The sequence below is a fragment of the Cnephaeus nilssonii genome (genome assembly GCF_951640355.1).
Source record: "Cnephaeus nilssonii genome assembly, chromosome: 11".
Taxonomy (NCBI): domain Eukaryota; kingdom Metazoa; phylum Chordata; class Mammalia; order Chiroptera; family Vespertilionidae; genus Cnephaeus; species Cnephaeus nilssonii.
The window spans coordinates 93,101,395-93,123,749 of record NC_137082.1 but is presented as its reverse complement, the minus strand read 5'-3'; the positions used below and the strand labels follow the sequence as shown (position 1 = coordinate 93,123,749).

Below are 22,355 nucleotides of genomic sequence, written 5' to 3'. Positions count from 1 at the left end.
CCAGGACCATGCTACCTGGTCAGGTCATGCTGGGAGAGCCGACACACCCGGGGCCTCGTCTCTTCCCTGCCCCGCGGACGAACGCCCTCCCGGCTGCATCGGGCTCAGCGTGGACGGTTAATTCTCAATATGACCGAGCTCAGCCCAGACATGCTCAGAGCAGGTTCCATTTCCAAGAGCGCGGGCAGCTCCGCTCTTCCAAGGGGAGGCCCTAGACAAGAACACACACGCATGCACGCAGCCCCAATGGGAAACGGAATTTATTTCCTCTTGGAAAACAACTCCAGTCATCTCCAGGTCCGGGGCAGAGTAAACATGAGCAACAGTAACATACAGGTCAGTCCAACCGATCCGGGAGTTTGGCGTGAGAGGTCACACGGGACCTTGAACACTCAGAGCCTCAAATCTCCCGGGAAACGCGCCGACAGTCTACATAACAACTATTGCATATATAGTGATGCTACCTGTCACATCGCAAGGCGCACAAACATACATACGGGCGTACCCGGCGGGGCTGCGCCGTGAGAACGTCTCCTCGTGGTTCGCAGAATCTTCGGCAATGAAAAAATAGTCTCGGATTTAACGCTGATTTACCAAAAAGGGAAAGTCTAGGCTGAAGGGTCCATGACAGCAAGTCCAACGGCGCCTCCTGCGTCACGCAGGTGCCTGAACTCGGTCTTCCTTGAAAGTACTTCCTCTTTAGCCGTTCTGCTCACGCTCTTTTCCTATCTTGCCTGAACAGGGCCCAAGTCCACTCGTCTTCATGAGACCGTGTTAGTTTCCGACGACATCATACATGTGCAACACTTTATATACAGAGGGTCTGTCTATCCGGTGCTCCCAGGTTCACACACATGAACATCCAGCGTCTGAATACAAGTTCATGGTACAATACAATGCTCTGAGTAATATACATGAACAAGGAGGGGTTCGTGCAAAGAGTGAAACGTGTTCCCTTTTTGTGCCTCAGAAGGAGTCTCCACAGACCGCGCTCCCACTAGCTGCTGTGCTGGGTCATCGTGTGATTCTGGAACGAAAGAGGGGGGGGGAACGTAAGTGCTTGGTTTTCATCAGACCGCGTACCCACAGCTGCTGCTGGTTTCCGACGCCAGGAACGAAGTGCTCACACCGGGTGACTGGACGCACCCCCCCCCCCCCCCCCCGGGCTGGGAGGGCAGGGCAGCGCCAGGCCCACCACGGGAGGAGTGACTGGTCCCTGCCTTTCCTCTTCTCTGCCCACCACCTTCCCAGAACACCCGCCTCCCGCCTCTTCTTATCCAAGCGCCGCCCACCTTCACAGCCCAGGGCAGCACCACGGGACGTTTTCGTTATCTGCGCCTCCTTCCCACTGATGGCAAAGCTGTCAAATCGCCTTGGGTGCTGGCCATGCCCACACCAGGGCTCTCTGTCCCTGGATATAAGCTTTAAAGGCAAAAGTTGCCTGGCCAGCCAGGGACAGAAGGACAGTGGGTTCTCCAGCGCCCCCTGCAGGCGGGCCAGGGCCGCGCCACCACAGGCTGCGGGGCACCTGGAGGCAGCCACAGCCGCTGCCCCACCCCAGCGGCCACAGCCTCTGCGGCACTGTCCTCCCCATCGCACAGCAGGTCCCCTTTCGAGTGAACAACTTCCTCCCACATCCTGAGAGGCCACTGGGCCGCCGGGGGGTCCGTGCACTCGCTCGGAGCAGGAGGCCAGAGTCCGCTGGCAGGGCCTCTCACGGTGGGAGGGACATAGTCCCAGAGGGTCCTGGGAAATGGGCACATAACCAGCATCGACAGAAAAACAACCCCAGTCCGCACGCGTGTCCTCACGCGAAGATGATGTGCCCCCTGTACTCAGTCATGAGCACACACGTGGCCTCCCTCACGGTCAGTGGGCGGCTTCTCGGGTTGGAGCGGACAGCGGGTCCCTGTCTCGCTTCATGCGACCTTTCTAGAGAAGGGGGAGTGAGAGCCCTCTCTGCACGTTGTGTTCCGAGAATCACAGGCAACATTTATTATCATTTTTAAAAAATATATTTTTTTTGACTTCAGGGCAGAAGGGAGAGAGAGGGAGAGAGAAACATCAATGATGAGAGAATCACTGATAGGCTGCCTCCTGCACGCCTCCTACTGGGGATCGGCCCCAACCCGGGCCCATGCCCTGACCGGGAATCGATCCGTGACCTCCTGGTTCACAGGTCGATGCTCAGCCCCTGAGCCTCGCCGGCCGGCACAGACATCATTTCTCTGGAGGGAGACAAGAAGCCAGTGGAGAGGGGACAGAGACCAGAGCAGCGTGGAGAGCGGGGAGCTCTGTGCGGCTCCCTCCCTCTGGCCCGTGGCCAGGCCACGGAGCGGGCCCGAGTCACGGCAGGGCCAGCGTGGCGGGAGAGGACAGGCTGCCCGGCGGTCGGCAAACAGCCTTCCCGGGGCGTCTGCTCTTCGGGTCCAGAGGAAATCGCTGCACTGGAACAAAGCGGGTGATCGCACCAATTTTACACGGCAATTCACTCCCCAGAGCACTTTAATGCAATGACAGGTTATGAGAAAAAATATCTGTTCCAATGAAGGAAAAGTGTTTTACATAATCGAGGGCGTCGGTGGGGGTGGGGGTGGGGGTGGGGCGATGACGGAAGAGGAAGCCAGAAGAGGAGAAAACTCCTGCAGCCCCGCAGGGAGCCATCGTCTCTGCAAAGAGCCATCTTTGGAGACCCCATGTCTAAGGAACTGAAATTGCAAACCATTAATCCCAGCGACGAGCAGTTGTTTTTCATGAGGGGGGTTGTGTTAAAAAAAATCAAACCCCCAGCACACCTTCCCGCTGACAAGCAGCTCCGTGGAGGTGCGAGGCCGGCAGGACGAGGCCCCCACACCCCCCCCTCGTGCGGCCGGGGCTCTGGAAGGAGTGTGCTCTCTCCGCCCTCCTCACGTGGGAAAGGACACGCAGAAAGCTGAAAAACAGACGGGGCCGTAAGAAGTCCCTTCCAGCGCTGTATTTCTTTTAAAATATGAGAGGCCTTTCATTTTCCAGGCCTGGAATTCTCATTTCGGGCTTGGCACGCTCACCGATGATTAATTCAGCCCGCCATTCGGAGAGCTGACCACATTTACTGGTCAAACGGCTTAATCCTATTTAAAAGGCAATCCAAGCAAAATATTTTTAAAGAAAAGCAAAACCCCGTGATCCCCTGAAACCGTTCACCTTGGCCAAGCTATCCCACTTCCCTTCCATCTTGATGTGAATTTGAGTATGTGCCCTGATGGCCACGATGAAGCTAAGCTTTGGAGGGAAGCCCGGGTGGGGTGGAGGGGGTGGGGTAGGCCTGCGGGAGGGGGAGGGGGTCCGCCTCCCAGGATGGAAAAATGAAGTCCCACCTTCCCGCGGCTCGCCCAGACTGTCGATCCCTTGGCAGAGGCCACGTCTGGTCTGCGCCGTGTAACCCTCTCTTGGCACCGGCAAAAGGTTAAGCAGCCACAGCAGTAACACGAATAAAAACGGCATCTGAATGGGGGTTTTGTGAGTCTGTTGACTCGGAGATGTTCCTCATTTCTTTACCAGGACTTGTCTATGTATAGCTCTTTGTCTCAAACAAATTCTGACAAGCTTTTTAAAACGAAGGAAAAGAGCCAGCAGGCTGGTTGAAAAAGAGAGAAAAAAGCACCCCACACAAGCTTTGCACTAATTCGCCAGGCCATTAGCATGTCGGTTTGAACTGCAGTTGCATTCAGTTTAAATGAGATGTTTTCCAACCCGGTGAAATGGCAGACAATCGTGGCTGCCGTGATGCAGGGGGGCGGGGGGGCAGGCGGGGAGAGAGAAATACAGAGATGAACGGGCTCTGCCTCCAGCAGATGGTGACAGCCAGGCAGCATGTTGTTTTTCCTTTCGTGGAAGTAACGCAAACATTCGCAATCAATCATCACTGATTAACTAATTATCGGCCCTTCCCTGTATCGGGCGTTGGACCTTTATCTGCAAACACGACGGGCAATGGGTGTGCGCTCACTGCTCTGAAGCGCCGTCCAGGGCACTTACAGGCGCGCAGCTCCGGCTGCGGGCAGAGCACAGCGCCGCCACCTTGAAAGCACGGCTGCTTTTTATTTTTTATGTTATTTCTTCCCCCAAACAAAAGCAATTGGTTCCCCACAGGCTGGGTAACCAGTCTTTTGACCTGCATTCTTCCTTGACCCATTAAGGTCACCCTGAGCCGGGCATCGAGCTGACTTAGGAAATGCCTGCGAGTCCTGCCTTTCATCTCCCCACCGATGCAGCTTTCTCTCCGTGTCGTGTCTGCGGTCCCCCAGGCCCCGCCGCCCGCGGTGGGCAGGGAGGACAGGGGCCGCCGTATTAATGAGCGCGGACCATTAGAGTCCGCCGGCTCCTTCCGGCTCCCAGCACAGCCCGCACTGACTTCAAATGCGGGGATATTGACACAAAGCGCGCGCCCTAAGGACAGTGACTCCGGATATGAGGAGGCTCGTCACCGTGCTCAGAGCACAGAGCACAGCTCTCCGCGAGGCGCCGTGGCGGGATGGCGGACAGGGCCTCGGCCACTGGCCTCCGAGTCTGAGGAGTTCTTTGTGGAGACATGCTCCAGGCCAGTGTCACGCGGACTTTTGCAGCAATCGGCACCGGCGTTTTGGGCTCAGAGCTCATAGTACTAAATCTCTGGGTTGAATCAATGGAAGTACTATATCTCCCACATGAATCAATACATTTGGTTCAATACATGTTCTATTAAATTATACTTTCTAATCAAGATTTTTACATTTCCATCCTCTTTCTTTTTCATGCCCCACTTCCTTGGGGGGTGAAATGGTTTAAAGTGTCCAGAGCTCACGGGGACAGGGTGCTGGGCTACTGCCCCCCCCCCCCCCCACCGTTAAAGAATTGTCACAACGCAAAAGGCAGCCTTTCCACACCTTAATCAGGTTAAGGAGACGTGAATGTAATAAGTTAACGCTTCCAAAGTCCACACAATTGCAGAGACAATGCCGAGTTTTAGGTGAATTAAACGTGAGCAGCCACAGAGCTGGGAGCACCAGAGCGAGGAATAGTCTAAAACCGACACCGAAGACCCAAATTATCCCCAAGTACCAACCGGTCCCCATCGCGCCACCGGAGTCCCCATCATCCACCGAACGATCCACTTCCTGGCGGGAGCGATCCCGGGTCCTCGTGTCTGCATGGCCCTTGGCTAGTGAGCACGGGGAGCAGGCGTGGAACGGGCCTGTGTGAGGCGTGTTCCACTTCACGGAACCGTCTCTAGAAGGCGGTATGCAGCATTCCCTCAAGTGCTGTGCACGCCAAGGACACGCTCATTAGTGGGTGCCCACGGCCAGGGAGGCGACGAAAGCTCACGCCGCAGACTTGCTGGGAAAGGGGTTCTGCCCTCTCACTCTGACCGGCACTTCTGAGCCTGCCACGCGCTCTGCCACGCGCTCTGCCCCCGTCGTGCCTCGGGTGTGGCGTTGATGACCGGGTTTGCGTGGACAGCATTTCCCCTTCTACTTTTTCTCATGGTAATGGCATCACCACGACGTACAGAGACACTGACGCATTTTCTGTTGACATTTAACTGTTCACGTGGGCTCGGCCCGTCATCTCCAGGCATTTTCTGGGCGACACTGAGTCACGTTAAAGCAACAGATGCAATGGCATCATCGGAGGTGATCAGGGAAATACACGGTGTTAGAGACGGACCAGGACCCCGAGATTACGTGGTTGGCCTCTCGCTGGAGCAGCTCTGCCTGAGGAAGGGCAGACTCCCCGAGGAAGGACAGACTCCCCGAGGAAGGAGGAAGCTCAGACTCCCCGAGGAAGGGCAGACTCCCCGAGGAAGGGCAGACTCCCCGAGGAAGGGCAGACTCCCCGAGGAAGGACATACTCCCCGAGGAAGGGCAGACTCCCCGAGGAAGGGCAGACTCCCCGAGGAAGGACATACTCCCCGAGGAAGGGCAGACTCCCCGAGGAAGGGCAGACTCCCCGAGGAAGGACAGACTCCCCGAGGAAGGAGTAAGCTCAGACTCCCCGAGGAAGGGCAGACTCCCCGAGGAAGGGCAGACTCCCCGAGGAAGGAGGAAGCTCAGACTCCCTGAGGAAGGACAGACTCCCCGAGGAAGGAGGAAGCTCAGACTCCCCGAGGAAGGACAGACTCCCCGAGGAAGGAGGAAGCTCAGACTCCCCGAGGAAGGACAGACTCCCCGAGGAAGGACAGACTCCCCGAGGAAGGGCAGACTCCCCGAGGAAGGAGGAAGCGCAGACTCCCCGAGGAAGGACAGACTCCCCGAGGAAGGACAGACTCCCCGAGGAAGGACAGACTCCCCGAGGAAGCGCAGACTCCCGGCCAGCTTTAATGGTGCTGGAGATGAGGCGCCCACTGCACCCCCCCCCCCCCCCCCCCGCCCCGGAAAGACTGCGCATCGAGTCAACCTCAGGGAAGATGTGGCTGCTGCCCTCTGGACGGTGGTGCGAAGGAGCTGGAGAAGCGGGTGTGAGACCCTGGAGCGCAGGGACACTGGCGGCTGGTGACAAGCTCAGACGCAGATGTGGGGAGAGAGGCATCTCCCCAGCCACCCAGCTCAGGGCAGGGGCTGTTTCTGAGTCGTCTGACGACACACGTGCCATTCAGCTGTTCACGAGTTTCTACACGGCCAGCAGCCGTCTCACGATGAGGCTTCCCAACCTCAAACCGACTGACATGTTGGGCAGACCAGGCGGGAACGTCCGGCCTGCGGGCCATGTGAGGCCTGAGAAATCATGTGGTCCGGTCCTGCCGTGGCATCAGGGGCGTTAATGAAGTGTTTGACCCAATATGGAAGGGACAGTTTTGTTTCTGTATAGCAGGCTAATTTCAAGTTGATGGTTTTGTGTGGCCTGCGATGATGTAATGAAGATCCAATGGCCCTGGGCCAGAGGCGGCTCGGACCTGGGGAGCTGGCCTGTGCACTGGAGGGTCAACGGCACCTCTCTCTGGCTCTGCCAACGCCGTGCCAGTGGTGCCTTCCCCCGTGACAACCGGAAATGTCCGACATGGCCACGTCCCCGGCAGAGTTCTCACCCCGGAGCGGGTGTGTCCTGTTGGGCTGCTCAGGTGCACTCCTCAGTCTCTGGTCTGAGAGGACCCCCGTCACGTACAGAAAGGAGCAAAGGGATGTACAGCCAGGGCACAGGACTGGGCTGCAGGGCATTTCAGCCCAGGCTCAGAGGTGCGAGGGGGCAGCTGTCAGACTGCGGGGCGGCCCTGGGACCCATGATCCGTGCACTGCTGTGAGGAACCCGGCTCCCCGAGCGGCCCCTCCCTCAGCGGCTCACACCGCCCCGCCTGAGCAGAGGGGCCAGGTGAGCGGGGCCCTCAGGGCTGCTCAGGACAGTCTGCGTCCAGTGCAGGACAACGGGACCTGCATGCCCCACCCTGAGGGCTCACACTTAGGCCTGGAGACAAGATCTACTTGGAAAGGACCGCGGAGCCACCATCCTCACCCCACCTTCCCGGATGCAATGGCCACAGTGGGCTGTGTCTGGAAGCAGTGCCTCGGGGGCCGGAGAGAGGGTTTCGGAGCCGAGAGGCCATGGCGGCCTCTGGCCAGGACCTTGCTTAGAGACTAGAAGTGAAGTCCCAGAGTCCAAGTCCACGTTTCCAGACTGGGAGCTGCCCCAGCGCTGGGCCGGGCTCCGGCACCAGGTACCATGGGAGGGGCTGGTGCTGATCTGACCCCCTGGCCGGGCCGCTGCCTGGAGGAGGGATGCTGCCGCCATGGCCTCTGCCAGCTGCAGGGAGGCAGGGAGCTCTGGGCCCAGCGCTGGGCCCTCACCTCCTGCGCCAGGCTCTGGGTGAGGCCCACCTGGTGCTGGAGGGAGGGGGAGGGGAGGAGAGGGGGGAGGAGGAGGGGGAGGAGAAAGAAGAGGATGGAGAGGAGGGGGAGGAGAAGGAGGGGGGGAGGCAGAGGGGGAGGAGGAGGAGGAGGAGGAGAGGGGGGAGGGGGAGGAGGAGGAGGAGGAGGAGAGGGGGAGGAGGAGGAGGAGGGGGAGGGGGAGGAGGGAGAGGAGGGGGAGGGGGGGAGGAGGAGGAGGAGGAGAGGGGGAGGAGGAGGAGGAGGAGGGGGATGGGGAAGAGGAAGAGGGGAAAGGGAGCGAGGGCTCCAGAGGCAGGAGCGAGCACGGGGCGGGCTGAAGTGCAGGAAGTGGACACTGTTAGGGCTGCAGGCATCTCTGGGGCTGCAGATCACCCCCAGGCTGGGCAGGGAGGTGGGGGCACAGGTAGGGAGCGCCTGTTTTCACTGCGGAGGGTCTTTTCTCCAGCAGACAGAGCTGGCAAAGCCTGGCGGGGAGTCACAAAAACAGCCCCCAGTCAGCCTGGGCTCGGTCCGACGCGTCCCCGAAGCCCACGCGGACACTGATCGTTGAAGACCACGTGCCCAGCTAGCTCATGTGGAACCCTGTCTAGAGTTGTGACAATGCACCATCACCGAGAAGGAACGCCAGCCACTCTGGTCTCCCAGCCTGTGAAGGGTAAGTCCCGCTGCTGTTAGGAAATGGTAACATCGGAACGAGGCCCTCTTTCCTGAAGAGTTTCGGGGGTACAGCCTCAGGCCCAGCTGGCTGACCCGCTGGCTTTGCACAGCTGACAGGCTTGACTATTCCCTTTTATAACTGACCATACCCTTCTCCACCTACAACATGGAGGAAAAAGGGCTGAATTAGAAGGATAGGCCAAAAAGAGCAAAACCGACATTGGAAAATATATTAGCCTGGTTCGCATGGCTCAGTGGGCAGCGTCGACCTAAGAACCAGGAGGTCACAGTTCATTCCCGGTCAGGGCACAGGCCCAGGCTGATCCCCAGTGTGGGGCGTGCAGGAGGCAGCTGATCGATGATTCTCTCTCATCACTGAGGTTTCTCTCTCCCTCTCCCTGCCTCTCTGAAATCAATAAAAAAATACATATTTTTAAAAAGAAAAATATATTAAAAGTATGAAGTTTGTTGTGAACAGGCAAGGAGCCACCAGAAGATTTCAATCACACTGTGCACGAGGTCAGCGGTGAGAGCGGGGCGGGCTGGAGACGGCGCTGAGACCTGCAGGTGTGGGAGGGGCTGTGACAGGCAACGCGGTCTCGTAGATGCTCAGGGGCGAAGGCCGTGCCTCCTGGACAGCTGTGTCCAGCGCCCGGGGCGGCCGCTCTCCTCCCTGCAGCGTTTCACTCGTCACACGGGCGCGCTAAACGCACTTCTGTAAACAAGGCTGAGAACGGCCTCCTTCGGCTTGACGTTCTCGAGCAGAGCCCTTCTCGGGGCCCTCACTCCAGTACCTTAACGGTGCACGCCTCCGTGGGAGGACGAGCAGGCTCGTCTGACACGCGTGTTTATCATGGACGGATATAAGTGTCCTCTCTGCCCGGCTCTGGGTGCTCACACGGACTGGGGACGCTCCAGCCATAGTCCGACACCCCCTTCCCAGGCAGCGCAGCTAAACAAACTTCTGCTACCTAGTTCACGGCCTGCGTAGTAAGCAGCAGCAACAAGAGGACCCTAGCCTGACCGCTGCTCAGCCATGTCCTCTTGCAAAAATGACACATTTCCTGCTCGCGCCCCCCCCCCCGCCCCCCGCCACCTTCTCTTACCTTCTGAATCCCACAAGCTGTTAAGAAAGGATTGAGCCCCTGGGCCGGCGTGGCTCCGTGGTTGAGCAATGACCTATGAACCAGGAGGTCACATTGAATTCCCAGTCAGGGCACATGCCCGGTTACGAGCTCCATCCCCAGTAGGGGGTGTGCAGGAGGCAGCCGATTGCTGCTTCTCTCATTGATGTTCCTATCTTTCTCTCCCTCCCCCTTCCTCTCTCTGAGGACAATAAAAAAAAATAAAATCCATCTTAAAGAAAAAGGACCGAGCTAGTGAGGGTGTCCCTCTTCCCACTCCTTGACCTTGGTGGGTTGTGACCCCCGCTGCAAGATCCCTCCGCCATTCTTATTTATTTCACGTCTGGTTTTGAGACCCATGGAAATGGAGAGGTCTGTGCCTGAACGCCGTGGGGGCTGGGCATTGATTTAGAAACTGACTTGCAGGCCTAGGATTTAAACTCTGGGCCACTCGATGCAAAAGGTCACCTGATTAGAATGGGAGAAGCAAGGGCACTGTCATTTATATTCACAGGGTGACCTTTGGAGGGAGGAGGAGGGAGGAAGGACCCTGCTTTTCCTGGATATGGACAGGGATTCCCTTCAAGGAAACTCCTGTAATTATGAAGAATCCTTTACTGAACTCGGGCAAAAAGCAAAAGGAGAAGGAAAAGCCACTTCCTTGCAGTGTGTTATTTCTTTCATTAAAAATACGGCCACACTCTAGGAGGTCAAATCACAGTAACAAATCAAGAGCAGAGAGAACACCTTTCTCCATCATCAGCTGCCAAATGCTGTGGACCAGGGCCTGGGCTTTAGAAAACACACACGGGAAGAGGAAGAGGGGAAGGTCCGTGCACGAGTGGCACAGCCCACTTATGACCCACACCTGCGCGGAGGCTGGTGCATGCGTGTGCTGTGAGAGGTGGAGTCACACACGTGCATGGGTTCTACAGGTAAAGCCCCTGGTGCCTGCCTTTGGTTTTCCGACAGGGCTCACATTTCTGTGTGGAAAATGCAATTATTAGAAGGAGCCCCAAGCAGCCCTTGTTTCAAATTCTAAGACAGTCCTATTTAAAATGCAAGTATCTCACAAACCCAATTCTACTTGGGCTCTGCTCTCCCACTTAAAAAAGAAAGAAAAGGAAAGTCCTGGTTTGGCGACAGGAGAAACACGTCACCTCTGGTTTGGTGCCTTTCCAGCTCGCGCTCCTCTCCCCTTTGTCCTGTGCGCCCTCGAGTTTCCATTCCCTTCTTTACCCGCCGCTGCCTCCTGCCCCTGAAACCGCTGCATCAGCAGTTCACACAGCAACGGAAGAGAGCAGGATGCCACGTGCATCTCTTGTCCTGTGTGGACACGGGTCAGGTCTACAGATGCATCTGCATTCTCTCTCGTCCACCCGCGCCTCTTGCTCAGAATCCTGCGGTCTGACAACGGCCCAGCTGCCCCCACTCTGCACCTAGCTGCGAAGAGCCTTTCCTGGCCTCCGAAGCCCACACTTGCCCGGCCGGCGTGGCTCAGTGGTTGAGCACTGACCTAGGAACCAGGAGGTCACGGTTCGATTCCCGGTCAGGGCACGTGCCTGGGTTGTGGGCTTGATCCCCAGTGTGGGGTGTGCAGGAGGCAGATGATCCAGGATTCTCTCATCATAGATGTTTCTATCTTTCTCGCTCTTTCTTCCGCTCAGAAATCAATAACAATATATATTTAAAAAGAAACTCACACGAGTACCTCTCCCCACGGCCCGGCACCTCCTCTGGCCTGGCTCCCAGGTCTCCGTGGGACAGTCTGCTCACCCTCGTGGGGCACAGAGCTCCCAGCGAGCCCGCCCTTCGCTCCCCGCCCGGAGATGTTCAGATCTACGGTGAGCGTAATCACAACCTCCCATCCTCAGACGATTTGCTCCTCCAGATTAATTTCAGTTCATTACCACAGAGCCACGGAATTGTGAGAACCACTTTCACGTCAAGTGTTTCACCCGACTCTGGAAGAAGGCGGCTGTGACTGAGCAAGGCCGGCAGCGGGCGCGGTGCACACGCCTGCGGATTCCAAGGTGCGCGGTAAACAGGCCTGCGCAGCCACGCGGCGAGCAGAGAGGTCGCGGCGGGAGGCCGCGTGCTAATCAGCCCTCCAAGGAACCGCCAGCCAGAAGTGGCACTTACTCTAATTCAAAGCCCTCGTGCCTGCTTCCGTGTTGCAAAATTTATAAAAGAATAACTTCATTAAACCGCCTGGCACTTGAGACGCACATGCAAACCAGCCACAACACAGAGGAGCTGGCCGGGCGGAGAGCCGCTCCCGGGAGCTGTGCACGCGACGAGAGCATAGGCTGCACCTGTTTCTCCCTCCGATGGCGGCTTCTTCACCCGGGACTCCTGCCCCGCGGCCCCTCGCTCCTGCATGAGGCTCCTGCCCCCGTAAGAGCTTTGAGCATCAGTCCCAGCGGAGCGGCAAACGTGTCCCGCGAAGCCCACCTGGCCAGGGGTGAATGAGCCGCTCGCGTCCCTTCCTGGGCCGCAGTGGAGGCGGGCCCTGAGCGCCCTGGGACAGCTCCCATCGGTGTGGGGACGTATTTCAGACTCACCCAAGTTGTGGAAAAACGAACGTAAAAACATTTTCTCTCTCTTAACCTTGGTCCTCAAGAAAGCAAGCGAGGACCAGGGTGAAGTGGAAACGGTTTGCTGGAGTCCTGGCACTGGCCAGGGAACGCTGCTGTCACCTACACACACACACACACACACACACACACACACACACACACACACACGTGTGCGCTCCTAAGGAAAATCACTCTCCCGCATCGGAGATCAGAGCCACGCTGCCGCCCAGCGACTCCGGCTGGACCCCGAGCCTCAGTGTGCCCGTGTCCACGCACACGTCCTTCCGTGCGGAACTGACAGCCTATTTCTCAAAACCATGTTTCTGGAATGTGGTGAAAAGACAGATCTCGGAGCCTGCGGAGGACCCCAAGCCTCTGAGGAAGGGCGTGTGAGACGCGGGGTGCGCGCCCAGAGGACCCTGAGCCACCCCGTCATGCGTGGCCCCTCCTGCTCAGAGGCTCCCATCACCCAGGGCAGCCGGCTTTGCTTCAGAGAGAACAGAGCGAGCATCCGACAGCCTGGAGACGCTGCCCAAGTGGATGAGAGGAAACACCCTCCGGGGGAGTCTCCCGTCCCCATGTTCCCAGCGCTGGAGTGGGGTTCTCGCTGTGGGTCAGAGGTCAGAAGGGAGGCTCGCTCGCTAGAGCACCAGCTGACAAGACAGACGTGAACAGGAAGCTATGGCCAAAACCACGCAGTGCGACGGACTCCTGTTCCCCCTGGGCCAACACTCAGGTCACCTCTCCGTCTGCCCCGTCAGCATGGCCTACAGCACAGGCTGTCAGCGTCCGACAGTCGCATGAAGCCACGGCGGCGAAGGCAAGCTTACGGTTCTTCTTCTCCGTGAATAAAACTGGACTGATCTGGAGTGCCTAAGCTAATCAATCACAGGCCGCCTCTGTGAGCCAATAACATGTGGGTTATTGATCCTGTGGCGCTCCGGCTGTGAGTCACACTGGAGTCGGCCAGGGCTGCCTTCCCTTTTGGAAAAAAACACCAGAGCAGACAAACTAATTAAACCCCGAGCTTCCAAAGGGGACAAATGCGAGGCCACCCCGAGGGCGTGTGAGGCCCCTCGGCCTGTCCTCGGCTCCGCACCCCCGTGCCACGCGGGGAGTGGGCGGTCGGGGCCCATCGCGGGCTGTGCGCGAAAACGTGTTTGATGGACAGACACTGACCGCACAGGATCTCGCTGCCAGCCCAGCGTCACCCGTGCAGCAGGAACACATGCGTGGTGACCTCACACCGGCAGCCGGGCTGGCCTACCAAAAGCCCTTTGTCCTCATCTCTGAAAAAAGGCCATCGTAATGCCCGTTCGGGAGCACGCAGCCCTGATGAGGGTCCCCCCGAAAGGAGAGCTACGCAGCGCACACCAAGGGAAGGAAGGAGGTGAGCTCAGCTGGTCAGCGCACGCACACCTCAGCCCTGCCTTCCGCCCCCACACATCTGCCCTGAGGCCATGCCTGCGCCAGGCCACAGAGCGGGCCGACTGTCCCCGTTCCTCCTATGACATCTCCCAGCTCCTCCCTGCGGAGACGACCTCCCCCCCCCGCACCCCCCCCCCCGTTTTTACGGGGCTCACTGCTTTCTGCCTCTGTGCAGGCCGCGCCCCCACATGCAGCACAGACAGGCACGGGAAGGGGGCCGTGCTCGGCTAGGCGCCCCCGCAGCCAGGGAAGTGCGCGTGCGGCCCGTTTTCGGGAAGGAGCCACGACAGGCGGGCGCGAGGCGCGCTCCACGCGCTGCAGAAAGTTGCAGGCTGCTCGGCTGCTGTCCAGAAAATGAATCCAATTTTTCATTCTGTCATTATAAATATTTCATTGCAAATGGTACTGATTTTTCTGAAACTGTGGTTAAGCAAAGGGCCTCTGTGTGAATATTTAAGAAAAAAAAGGGAAGACAGCGAAGGAGGAGGAGGAGGGGGAATGGAAGGTTAGCGACCAATTAATTTCTTACTTTGGATGTAAAAGGTGCGGGGAGAAACTCAACAGCGATGCAGCCTGACTCGAGGAAGGAGGAAAAAAACATGGACTCTGCCCTTCCTCTGACAGTTCCTCATAAAATATCTGCAGTCCATCTATCTTTTAGTACCCCGCTCCTCGGAGAGAGAAAATGGTGGTTTAAAGCTCACTTCAGTGCCAGGCTGCGGGAGATTGCTTCCCCGGCCCCCCGCCGCCCCAGGCCTGGGGGGAGAGGCCCGGGAGTTATTCAATCAGCCCCGGCCGCGGCGGCCGGGGGTCCTCTGAGGGCTGATTATAGAGCTGCCCTCCTGTTGCCCGCCGCGGAACAGAGCGAAATGAGCAGCCTCTTGCTGAGCAGCTTCTGCAAGAAGGAATTTCACCTGTCATGGAGTTTGTCAGAATTTCAGGATTTATCTCGGTGCAAAATTAATAAAATACCAACCAGGATTTCAGGCTGACTGCTCGGCCGTGTCATCTGCGAGCGATCTCTCACCCGCGCCAACCCGGACAGGGAGCCCCCTGTTCCCGCCCGTCTGGCTGAGACCCAGCGCCAATTACACGGGAGGCCGAGTCCCGCGTGGGCGCCGCTGTCTCCGCGCTGACCTCTTCCCTGGCCGCTGCGGGGCGGGCGCCCAGGGGAATACGCCGGGTCTGAGGCAGGAAAGTCCATTCCCGCAGCGTCTTTCATGGGGTCCGGGCAGCGCATCCCTGAGGCCCACACGCTGGCAGCTGGGCCTGGAGAGGTTTGTCTTCTAAAAGGAGCACCAGCCGCGGACCATGTTAACAGCACATTTTGGGAAACATTACAGATGAATCTCGACTCAGCCTGAGCCACAAGGTGGTTTCTCCTTTTGTTTGTTTGTTTTTAAACATTTTTTATTGATTTCAGAGGGGAAGGGAGAGGGAGAGAGGGAGAGAGGGAGAGAAACATCAATGAGAGAGAATCACTGATTGGCTGCCTCCTGCAGACCCCCGGCTGGAGATTGAGACTGCAACCCAGGCAGGTGCCCTGACCTGGAATCCAACCGTGACCTCCTGGTTCCTAGGTCGACGCTCAACCACTGAGTCACGCCGGCCGGCGGGCTCGCCTTTTGTGTTACTCACTGGTCTCGTGCCCAGGACCCCCTGGGCTGGGCAGAGTGGGATGGGACGGGGCTGGGGGGGTAGGGAAGAGGGGACTGGAGGGGAGGGAGGGACTTCTGCTGGCTGAGCTGCCCAGGGCGGGGCCACCTCTGTCCCGAAGGCGCTGGCACCACCCCCCCCGCAGCTCCAGTGAGTGGGGCGGGTGCGGCCCCGGGTTTGACCATTTGGAGCGGAGGCTGGGCAGCCCCAGGCCATGTCCTCGGAGTGGGCACTGAACCCCACTTCCCAACAGCATGGACGTGGACGGTCATGGACACCGTGGGGCTTCCGGGCCTCTCACCACCGTCAGACACGGGCGCCTCTTTCTGCCCGGCCATCGGCAGGGCGTCCGGGGCGCCCAGAGCGGCTGCTGGTTTAAGGCGATGGCTGCCTCCGGCCCGCCGTCGAAGGGACAGTTCCTAAAGGAGCCTGAACCACACGCGGCGCGCTCCTTCCCGGTTCAATGACTGCGTTTGGAGCCTCTGCCACAAAGCATAGCAGCCTCCCAATGTGACCCCAAGAGAGCCCGGGGGGGGGGGGGGGGGAGGAGAGAGGAGGGAGGAGGAGAGGGAGAGGGGGAGAGAGAGAGAGAGAGAAAGAGAAGTACAGGCAGGTGTGGGGGGACGCAGGGTGCTCCCAGCGGGGTTCCCTGGAGAGGCGCTAACTCCACAGAGGGACGCCCCACACCCCCCAGGGCTGTCATGAATTATAACTGAGCAGAGCGAGGGCTCAGCACCTGGCTCTTCGCGAATGGACTGTTTTATTCTATTTTCTGCACGACCACCTTCACCCTTACGCACCTCAGTGAGGGGGCTGTTAGTCTGGGCGGTTTAAGGTTCCGCCGCTGTTAAAGGGTCTCCCTGCCCATCACTCCCTGTTCAATGGCAGCCCCCAGCATGGCTCTCAAGCACCATCCACCCATCCCGCCACCTGCCATCGCCCATCGCCCATCGCCGGCTGGGAAGCCTGCGCCCCAGCAAGGGAGCCACCCTGTGAGGGCTGCGGGCTCGCTGTAGATCTAACCGTAACGGGTACGAACGCGAGCGCCTCTGGAAGTCCGCACACGGCTCTGACGCTGCCCCGCCCTCGCACACGCCACCAGGAGCGGCCTGTCCCTCCCCCACGCACAGCACGGACTGACCCGCAGCTGGCCCAGGACCAGCCACGCCGCCATGCACGCCTGGCTCCTCCCCGATTTCTAGCCGACGTCCAGGATGGCCCTCGCCCTCGCCCTCGCTCTGACTGTCAGGGCAGTGGGATAGGGACGGGGTGCTTTCCCATCGCCGGATCCAAGTTTTAAACACAATGGGTTTCATTCTTGGCACTGGTCTCTTCCAACGCAAGGCCACAGGTCCCTGTGCAGAGCGAACAGCTAAAATAGGAACAAGCCCGGCGGGTGTGGCTCAGGGGTTGAGAATCGACCCAGGAACCAGGAGGTCACGGCTCGATTCCCGTCAGGGCACAGGCCCGGGTTGCACGTTTGATCCCCAGTGGGGGGCGTGCAGGAGGCAGCCGATCCATGATTCTCTCTCATCATGGATGTTTCTCTCTCTCTCTCCCTCTCCTTCCCTCTCTGAAATCAATAAAAATATTAAAAAATAAAATAACATAGGAACACACATGCAACGTGCCTCTCTGGGCCACAGAATGTTCTAGAAACGGGGTTTCCACCTCTCTCCAAAGACTCTGACAGCAGAGGTGCTGAGAGCAGCTGTCTGTTCAGGACAATCCTGACAGCTGTGCCCGCGGTGCCTTGTCCCTAATGGGGCGATCGGTGCTGTGGCAGCAGGCGGTCTTGGCGACACCACGGACGGCAGGGCCAGCCGAGCCGGCCAATGCAGAACGTGGCAGAGGGAGGCTCATTTCCAGGGGGTGGAGGGAGGGCTGGCGGCCCGGCCAGGGTCTCAGTGCACCCTGGCTGGATGCTCCATAAAGCCCCGATGGCAGTCGGAGATGGCCATCTGTCGTCAGCTCCGGGCCAGGCAGAAACACAACGTGGGGGCAGGTTGCTAACAACAGGGCTGCGGGAGGTGGGCGCCTCAGAGCAAGGAGCTGGCTCTCCCCCTTTTAATAGCGAAAACCAGCCACCGACAGGAACATCAAGAAATTAATGGATGGAGGATTTTAAAAGCTGGGCGGGGCGCTGCAGGAACAATTCAGACGTAAATAAAATGCTGCTAACCCATCGCAGTCACCTCTGTTGCCTTCCCTCGGTCCCATTACCCACTCGGTGCTTGACAATGTGCCAGCCGGACACCTGGTGAAGCAGTGAGGCCACGCGAGGGGCAGGTGAGCCCGGGCTGCGCCCCAAAGCCTGCACACCGATCCAGCACTGACTGGTACAGAACGGCCACTGGAAATGCATTTGCTTGCTTAGTCCGAATGAGCTCCTTGTGACAATGGGGCTCCATTCCCACACGCAGCAGCACCGAACAGCAGAACAAAGCCACCTCGCCGTCGGGGCAGTGTCCATTCTAGACATTAAACCCTCTTCTTTGCTCATACCAGCCCCAGTTCTGTGCTACGCGCAGATGATGGGGGGGGAGAGGGGGAGGGAGAGAGAGAGAGGGTAAGAGAGAGAGAGAGGAAGGGAGAGAGAGGGTGAGAGAGAGGGACAGAGAGGGGGCACAGGAAACTGAGGGGAGCCGTGCCCTCGTTCTTTGTCCTGTGTGATTAACTTGCTGCCTGCAATAGTAAGGCCAATCAATCCTGATTGAATTATCCAACATTAACAGCTGAAAGTGATCAAAACGAATGGTGACATCACCGCCCTGGTCAATACATCGATGCAAAGGATTTGGTTCCTGGAGATTCGATCAAATAAGAGACACAGATCCATGTAACCACTGAGCAGATTAAGTGGAAGGTCCTGCCGCACCATTTCCTCCACCAGCCCCGCAGGCCCGCGAGCCGGAGAAATGAGGTGGCGTGGGAACACGGGCTCCTGAACCGCAGGCTCCGCGACACAATTCATTCTCCTCGCACCTGCGCGCCGGGATCACAGCCCCCGACCCGGAGAGGCAGAGCCAGTGGCCTGGTGAGATGGTGCGCGCCGGGGAGGCACAGACCACCCACGAGGAGGCGGGAGATCCGGCCCCACGCTGACAGCCCCCCTCCATGACCAGCACGGAGCCCGGCTATGCCGGCCCTGACAGCCTGAGCGATGGGCACACCTTCCCAATCCTGGGGCCCCCAAATCGATAGGCGGCCATACTTGAGCATCAGGGAAGCTGTGACGTGAAAACAGGCCTCACCATCAGGCGGAAAGCCTCTGAGGAGAAAATCAAACAGCCACGCAGACAACCCCATCTTTCAGCTGTGGTGGTGTCTGCAGTCTCGGGACAGCCCTCGCCATCTCCCCTCAGGACTCGGTGGAATGTGGAAAACACGGTTCCTGAGTTCACGAAGGGAAGGGCTAAGAATCACAGGACTTTTTCATGTGAAAGGATCTCCCAGCCTCCGTGCACCTCGGCCAATTCCCTCTCCCCCACCTCCGGAATTCCCTCTACACCCCCTCCTTCCCTAACACGCCGTCTGCGGGACTCTCTATGGGGACCTGTTGGAAGAGGACGATTTGATCCCTGCCATTGAATTGTAGCTTCTCTGGAGGCACCAATTAAAGGGCCATTACCGCCTGGAAAGAAAGTGGCCTATTCAGCAGCAGCTTTGCTAAGGCCCCTGCTCACACCTGCACAAACCACTCGCACAAACATGCATTGTAGGATGTTATTCTTGGACCACGCTGCCCTGCTCTCCAAGCTGCTTCCTCCAGTTCTGCAGCAAGAGCTGTAAGGTCTGTTAGGAAAACATGGGAAACATTCAACATATTCATTCGCTGTTAAAGTAACGGAATGTGCGTTTGGTTCCAATAACGCACTCTATTCCTCAGCACATCTTCCCACCAGCGTGTGAGGTGGCCGTGAAGGGCACTGGAATTCCTTGCAAACATGGGAGAAAACTCGACTGAAAGGAATAGATGACACCCTGCCCACGATTACACATCACATATCTTAGGACTGGCAGTGAGAACTCCGGGTCTGAAGGGTGTAGACCATGTGACGTACACGTACAGATTCCACACGGGAAAGGTGGGTCCAGGGTTGAGTTTTCCATAGAAACAGGTTTCATTAATTCTAAAAGGAGCTGTGGTCTGAGGCCCACAGGGTGATGGCTGAGGCCTGGACCTTTCTGAAGATGGACAGGGTGTACTGAGGAATTCAGAATTTGGAAAGGCCTTGAAGGCAGTATTAGTGAAACAACACACTCGTGTGTGTGTGTGTGTGTGTGTGTGTGTATGTGTGCATATGTCTGTAGGGTATATAATTTTATGCCCAACAAAGCACTTCTTATCCACAATGAGAGGCTTTTGTGTTTTTAATTGAAGGTAAATAGTGAAAGAAATTCAAGTTACATATTATGGTCATGACATCATGTAGGCGCCATGGAAAGATATACCATAGCCCTGCCCCCGGGCAATGTGGAGGCTCATCTAGACCTTGCCTCACTCTGATGTAAGAAGCAAAGACGCCACATTCTTTCAAATCTCCAACAGGAGTTCAGTTCTTGGGACTTTAGGTGTATAACCGTTTATGAAAAGTCTTCTTTCTAACCTTTAGGGGCATAAAAACATAGATGAATTCTAGTGGAATGACATGTGTCAATTTTAAAATCTGCATTTATTTTACGTACCCAGGCGTGACCTACTGAGGGCTGATGCCAGAGATTCATTTCTCTGCTCTGTTGCTATTTTGGTTACCAACCTTTCTATTGCTGCCTTCATTTTAGTCCATTCCCCCCATTCTAGAAATTTAAAAAAATTGTACTATGGTTTTTGTATACTTACCATGCTCACGTTCTATACAGGAAATAAAAGAAATCAAGATCTAAAAATCACATTTAAATGCTCCCTCTCAACCCACGGGTAAAAGGTCATCTGGGTAACGGAAACAAACACACAGGACTGGGAACCCCTAAGGCTAAAGCATCAAAATCCGAACACACTCAAAACTAGAAAAGTTAATTCTCACCCATTTTTCTTAATGTATTGAAACTGAAAGCCCTGCTATTACTGGGGGTTTCCTAAAACAGGCACAGTTGCATCGACCACATAGATAATGACCACACACTAACTAGAAACGATCACGGTTCCTAAACAGACCTACTGCATAGAAAGTGACCCGACGCTAACGGTCAATGCTGTGCCTAGGAACGGGCTGAGCCTGGGACTCACATCAAGGCCAGCTCTGTGTGACTCCGAGTTGTTAGCCTGGAAAGAGAAGGCTCACAGCCTTGGATTATGACGTGAGACTTACGGCCGGATCACAATCTGAACACATCAGATGTGTTTGAAGAGATGTTCTGGCCCCTTGAGATCGTAAGGACCTCGTAAGAGCTCAGGGAGTCTGTGTTGTGTAATCTGTCTTCTATACCAGCGGCTCCTGCTTGTGACCCGGGGACAACTGGGGCCCCCAGATCCTTTCAGGGGGTCTGTTAGGTCAACGCTCTTTGCACAATAACATTCCTATGTCATTAGCCCTTTACAGACTCATTCTCCCATGTGTGCTCGGCGGAGTTTTTAGAGGCTACTTGGCACACGACGTTATCCCTCTGACAGTTGGGAGAATTGCGTATCTGTCTATTCTTGCGTTTAAAACATTTCTCAATTTTTTTTTCTAATATAGAAACTATCAATAGCCACATGGATCAAAGTCCTTTGTGGTCCTCAATCATGTTTAAGTGTAATGGCATCCTGAGATCAAAGAATTTAAGAACCACCCGTCTTTACGAATTGTAGAAAAGAGTGAATACTCTATGTTCCATGAAACCCCAAAATGCACCATGAAAGAAACTGGGGGTCTTGCAGGATGCCACTCATTGCTCAGCTCCGTCTGCTCCACCTCAGAACTGCCAGGGTTGGGATCTTTTAGTGAAAGACACTGAAGCTTTACCACCAGATTAGTTCCACTGGAACCTACTGATACAGCTGCCGCCTGAAACTAGTAACTGGGAAATTCCAGAAATAAACAATTCTTAAGTCTTGAATTTCACGTGGTTCTGAGTAGTGCGAAGAAATCTGGCTAGCCATCCCGCGCTGCCCTGTCCAGGAGGCAAATCACCCCTTTGCCCAGTGTATCCACACTACACCCCCCACCCCCTTCCCCCTCCCCACCCCCGTCCATCAGTCACTTAGCCTCCTCCGTTATCAGATCCGTTATCAGAGAGAGCCCACGCTTGCATAACTTTCATTACAATACATTGCTGTAATTGTTCTCTTGTATTACTGTTGTTGTTACTCTCGAACTGTGCCTAACTTTTAAACTGAGCTGTCACAGGCATGCGCACGGGAAAAACATAGAACCTACAGGTGCTCTGTGGCCCAGGCCTCGCCTGGGGGGTTTCGAACGTGTGCTCCTCGGGTGAAGGGGGACTGGATGATACAGACATGGGACTGACTGCGGACGTCAGCCAAGTCTTTTCAAGCACATGAGATGGAAGTCGGTCTCCACAGAGTCTCCATGACTTTGGTTTTCTGCTTCACCGTTTACATACTAATGAACAGAACCACGAGGTGTATTGCCCACATCCTTTACAGCATCATAAAAACCAAAGCGACTCTTCCTTTGATGCCTAGTGCAGTAAGAATAAACTTTCCAATAAAAATGTAGGCTCCTTGCTTAATAAGACACAATTTCACACAATCCTCTAACTTGGCCTGCCTTCTCTAATCAATTCACACAGACCCGACTGAGTAGAGCTCTATTTGAAGTGATGACAAGCTAGACAGCAACTCTGTTCGGTCCCATGACACAGTACGTCAGTTAAATGGGCTCACCCATGCTTTCCTGTTTTACTTCACCTCCTTAATTTGCTAGTTGCTCCCTTATAGAATAACGGAGAAGATAACCTCTAACTTCCTTATTTTGACACAAAATTAACACCATTCCACCTTCCCTGAGCCAGGGAGGCACAAGGCTGCTCAGGGCCCGAGGGTGGGGCGGGGCTCAGCCAGACCCATGCCTCCTTGGGCTGTTCAAGGAAGTCAATACAAAAATATAATTACCCCCACCCAGTGT

The 22,355-nt window shown here is 56.5% G+C and overlaps 1 protein-coding gene across 2 annotated transcripts in view; it reads right to left on the bottom strand.

Moving 5' to 3' along the window:
* Positions 1–242: 242 nt before the first annotated feature.
* ZNF521 (zinc finger protein 521) overlaps positions 243–22,355 on the bottom strand; it is a 285,963-nt gene continuing 263,850 nt past the window's right edge. For both annotated transcript variants that reach the window (XM_079784492.1, XM_079784493.1), the window contains exon 8: positions 243–1,027. In XM_079784492.1, coding sequence (XP_079640618.1) covers positions 998–1,027 — 30 coding nt within the window. In that variant the 3' untranslated portion in view covers positions 243–997. The remainder of the gene's footprint in view (positions 1,028–22,355) is intronic.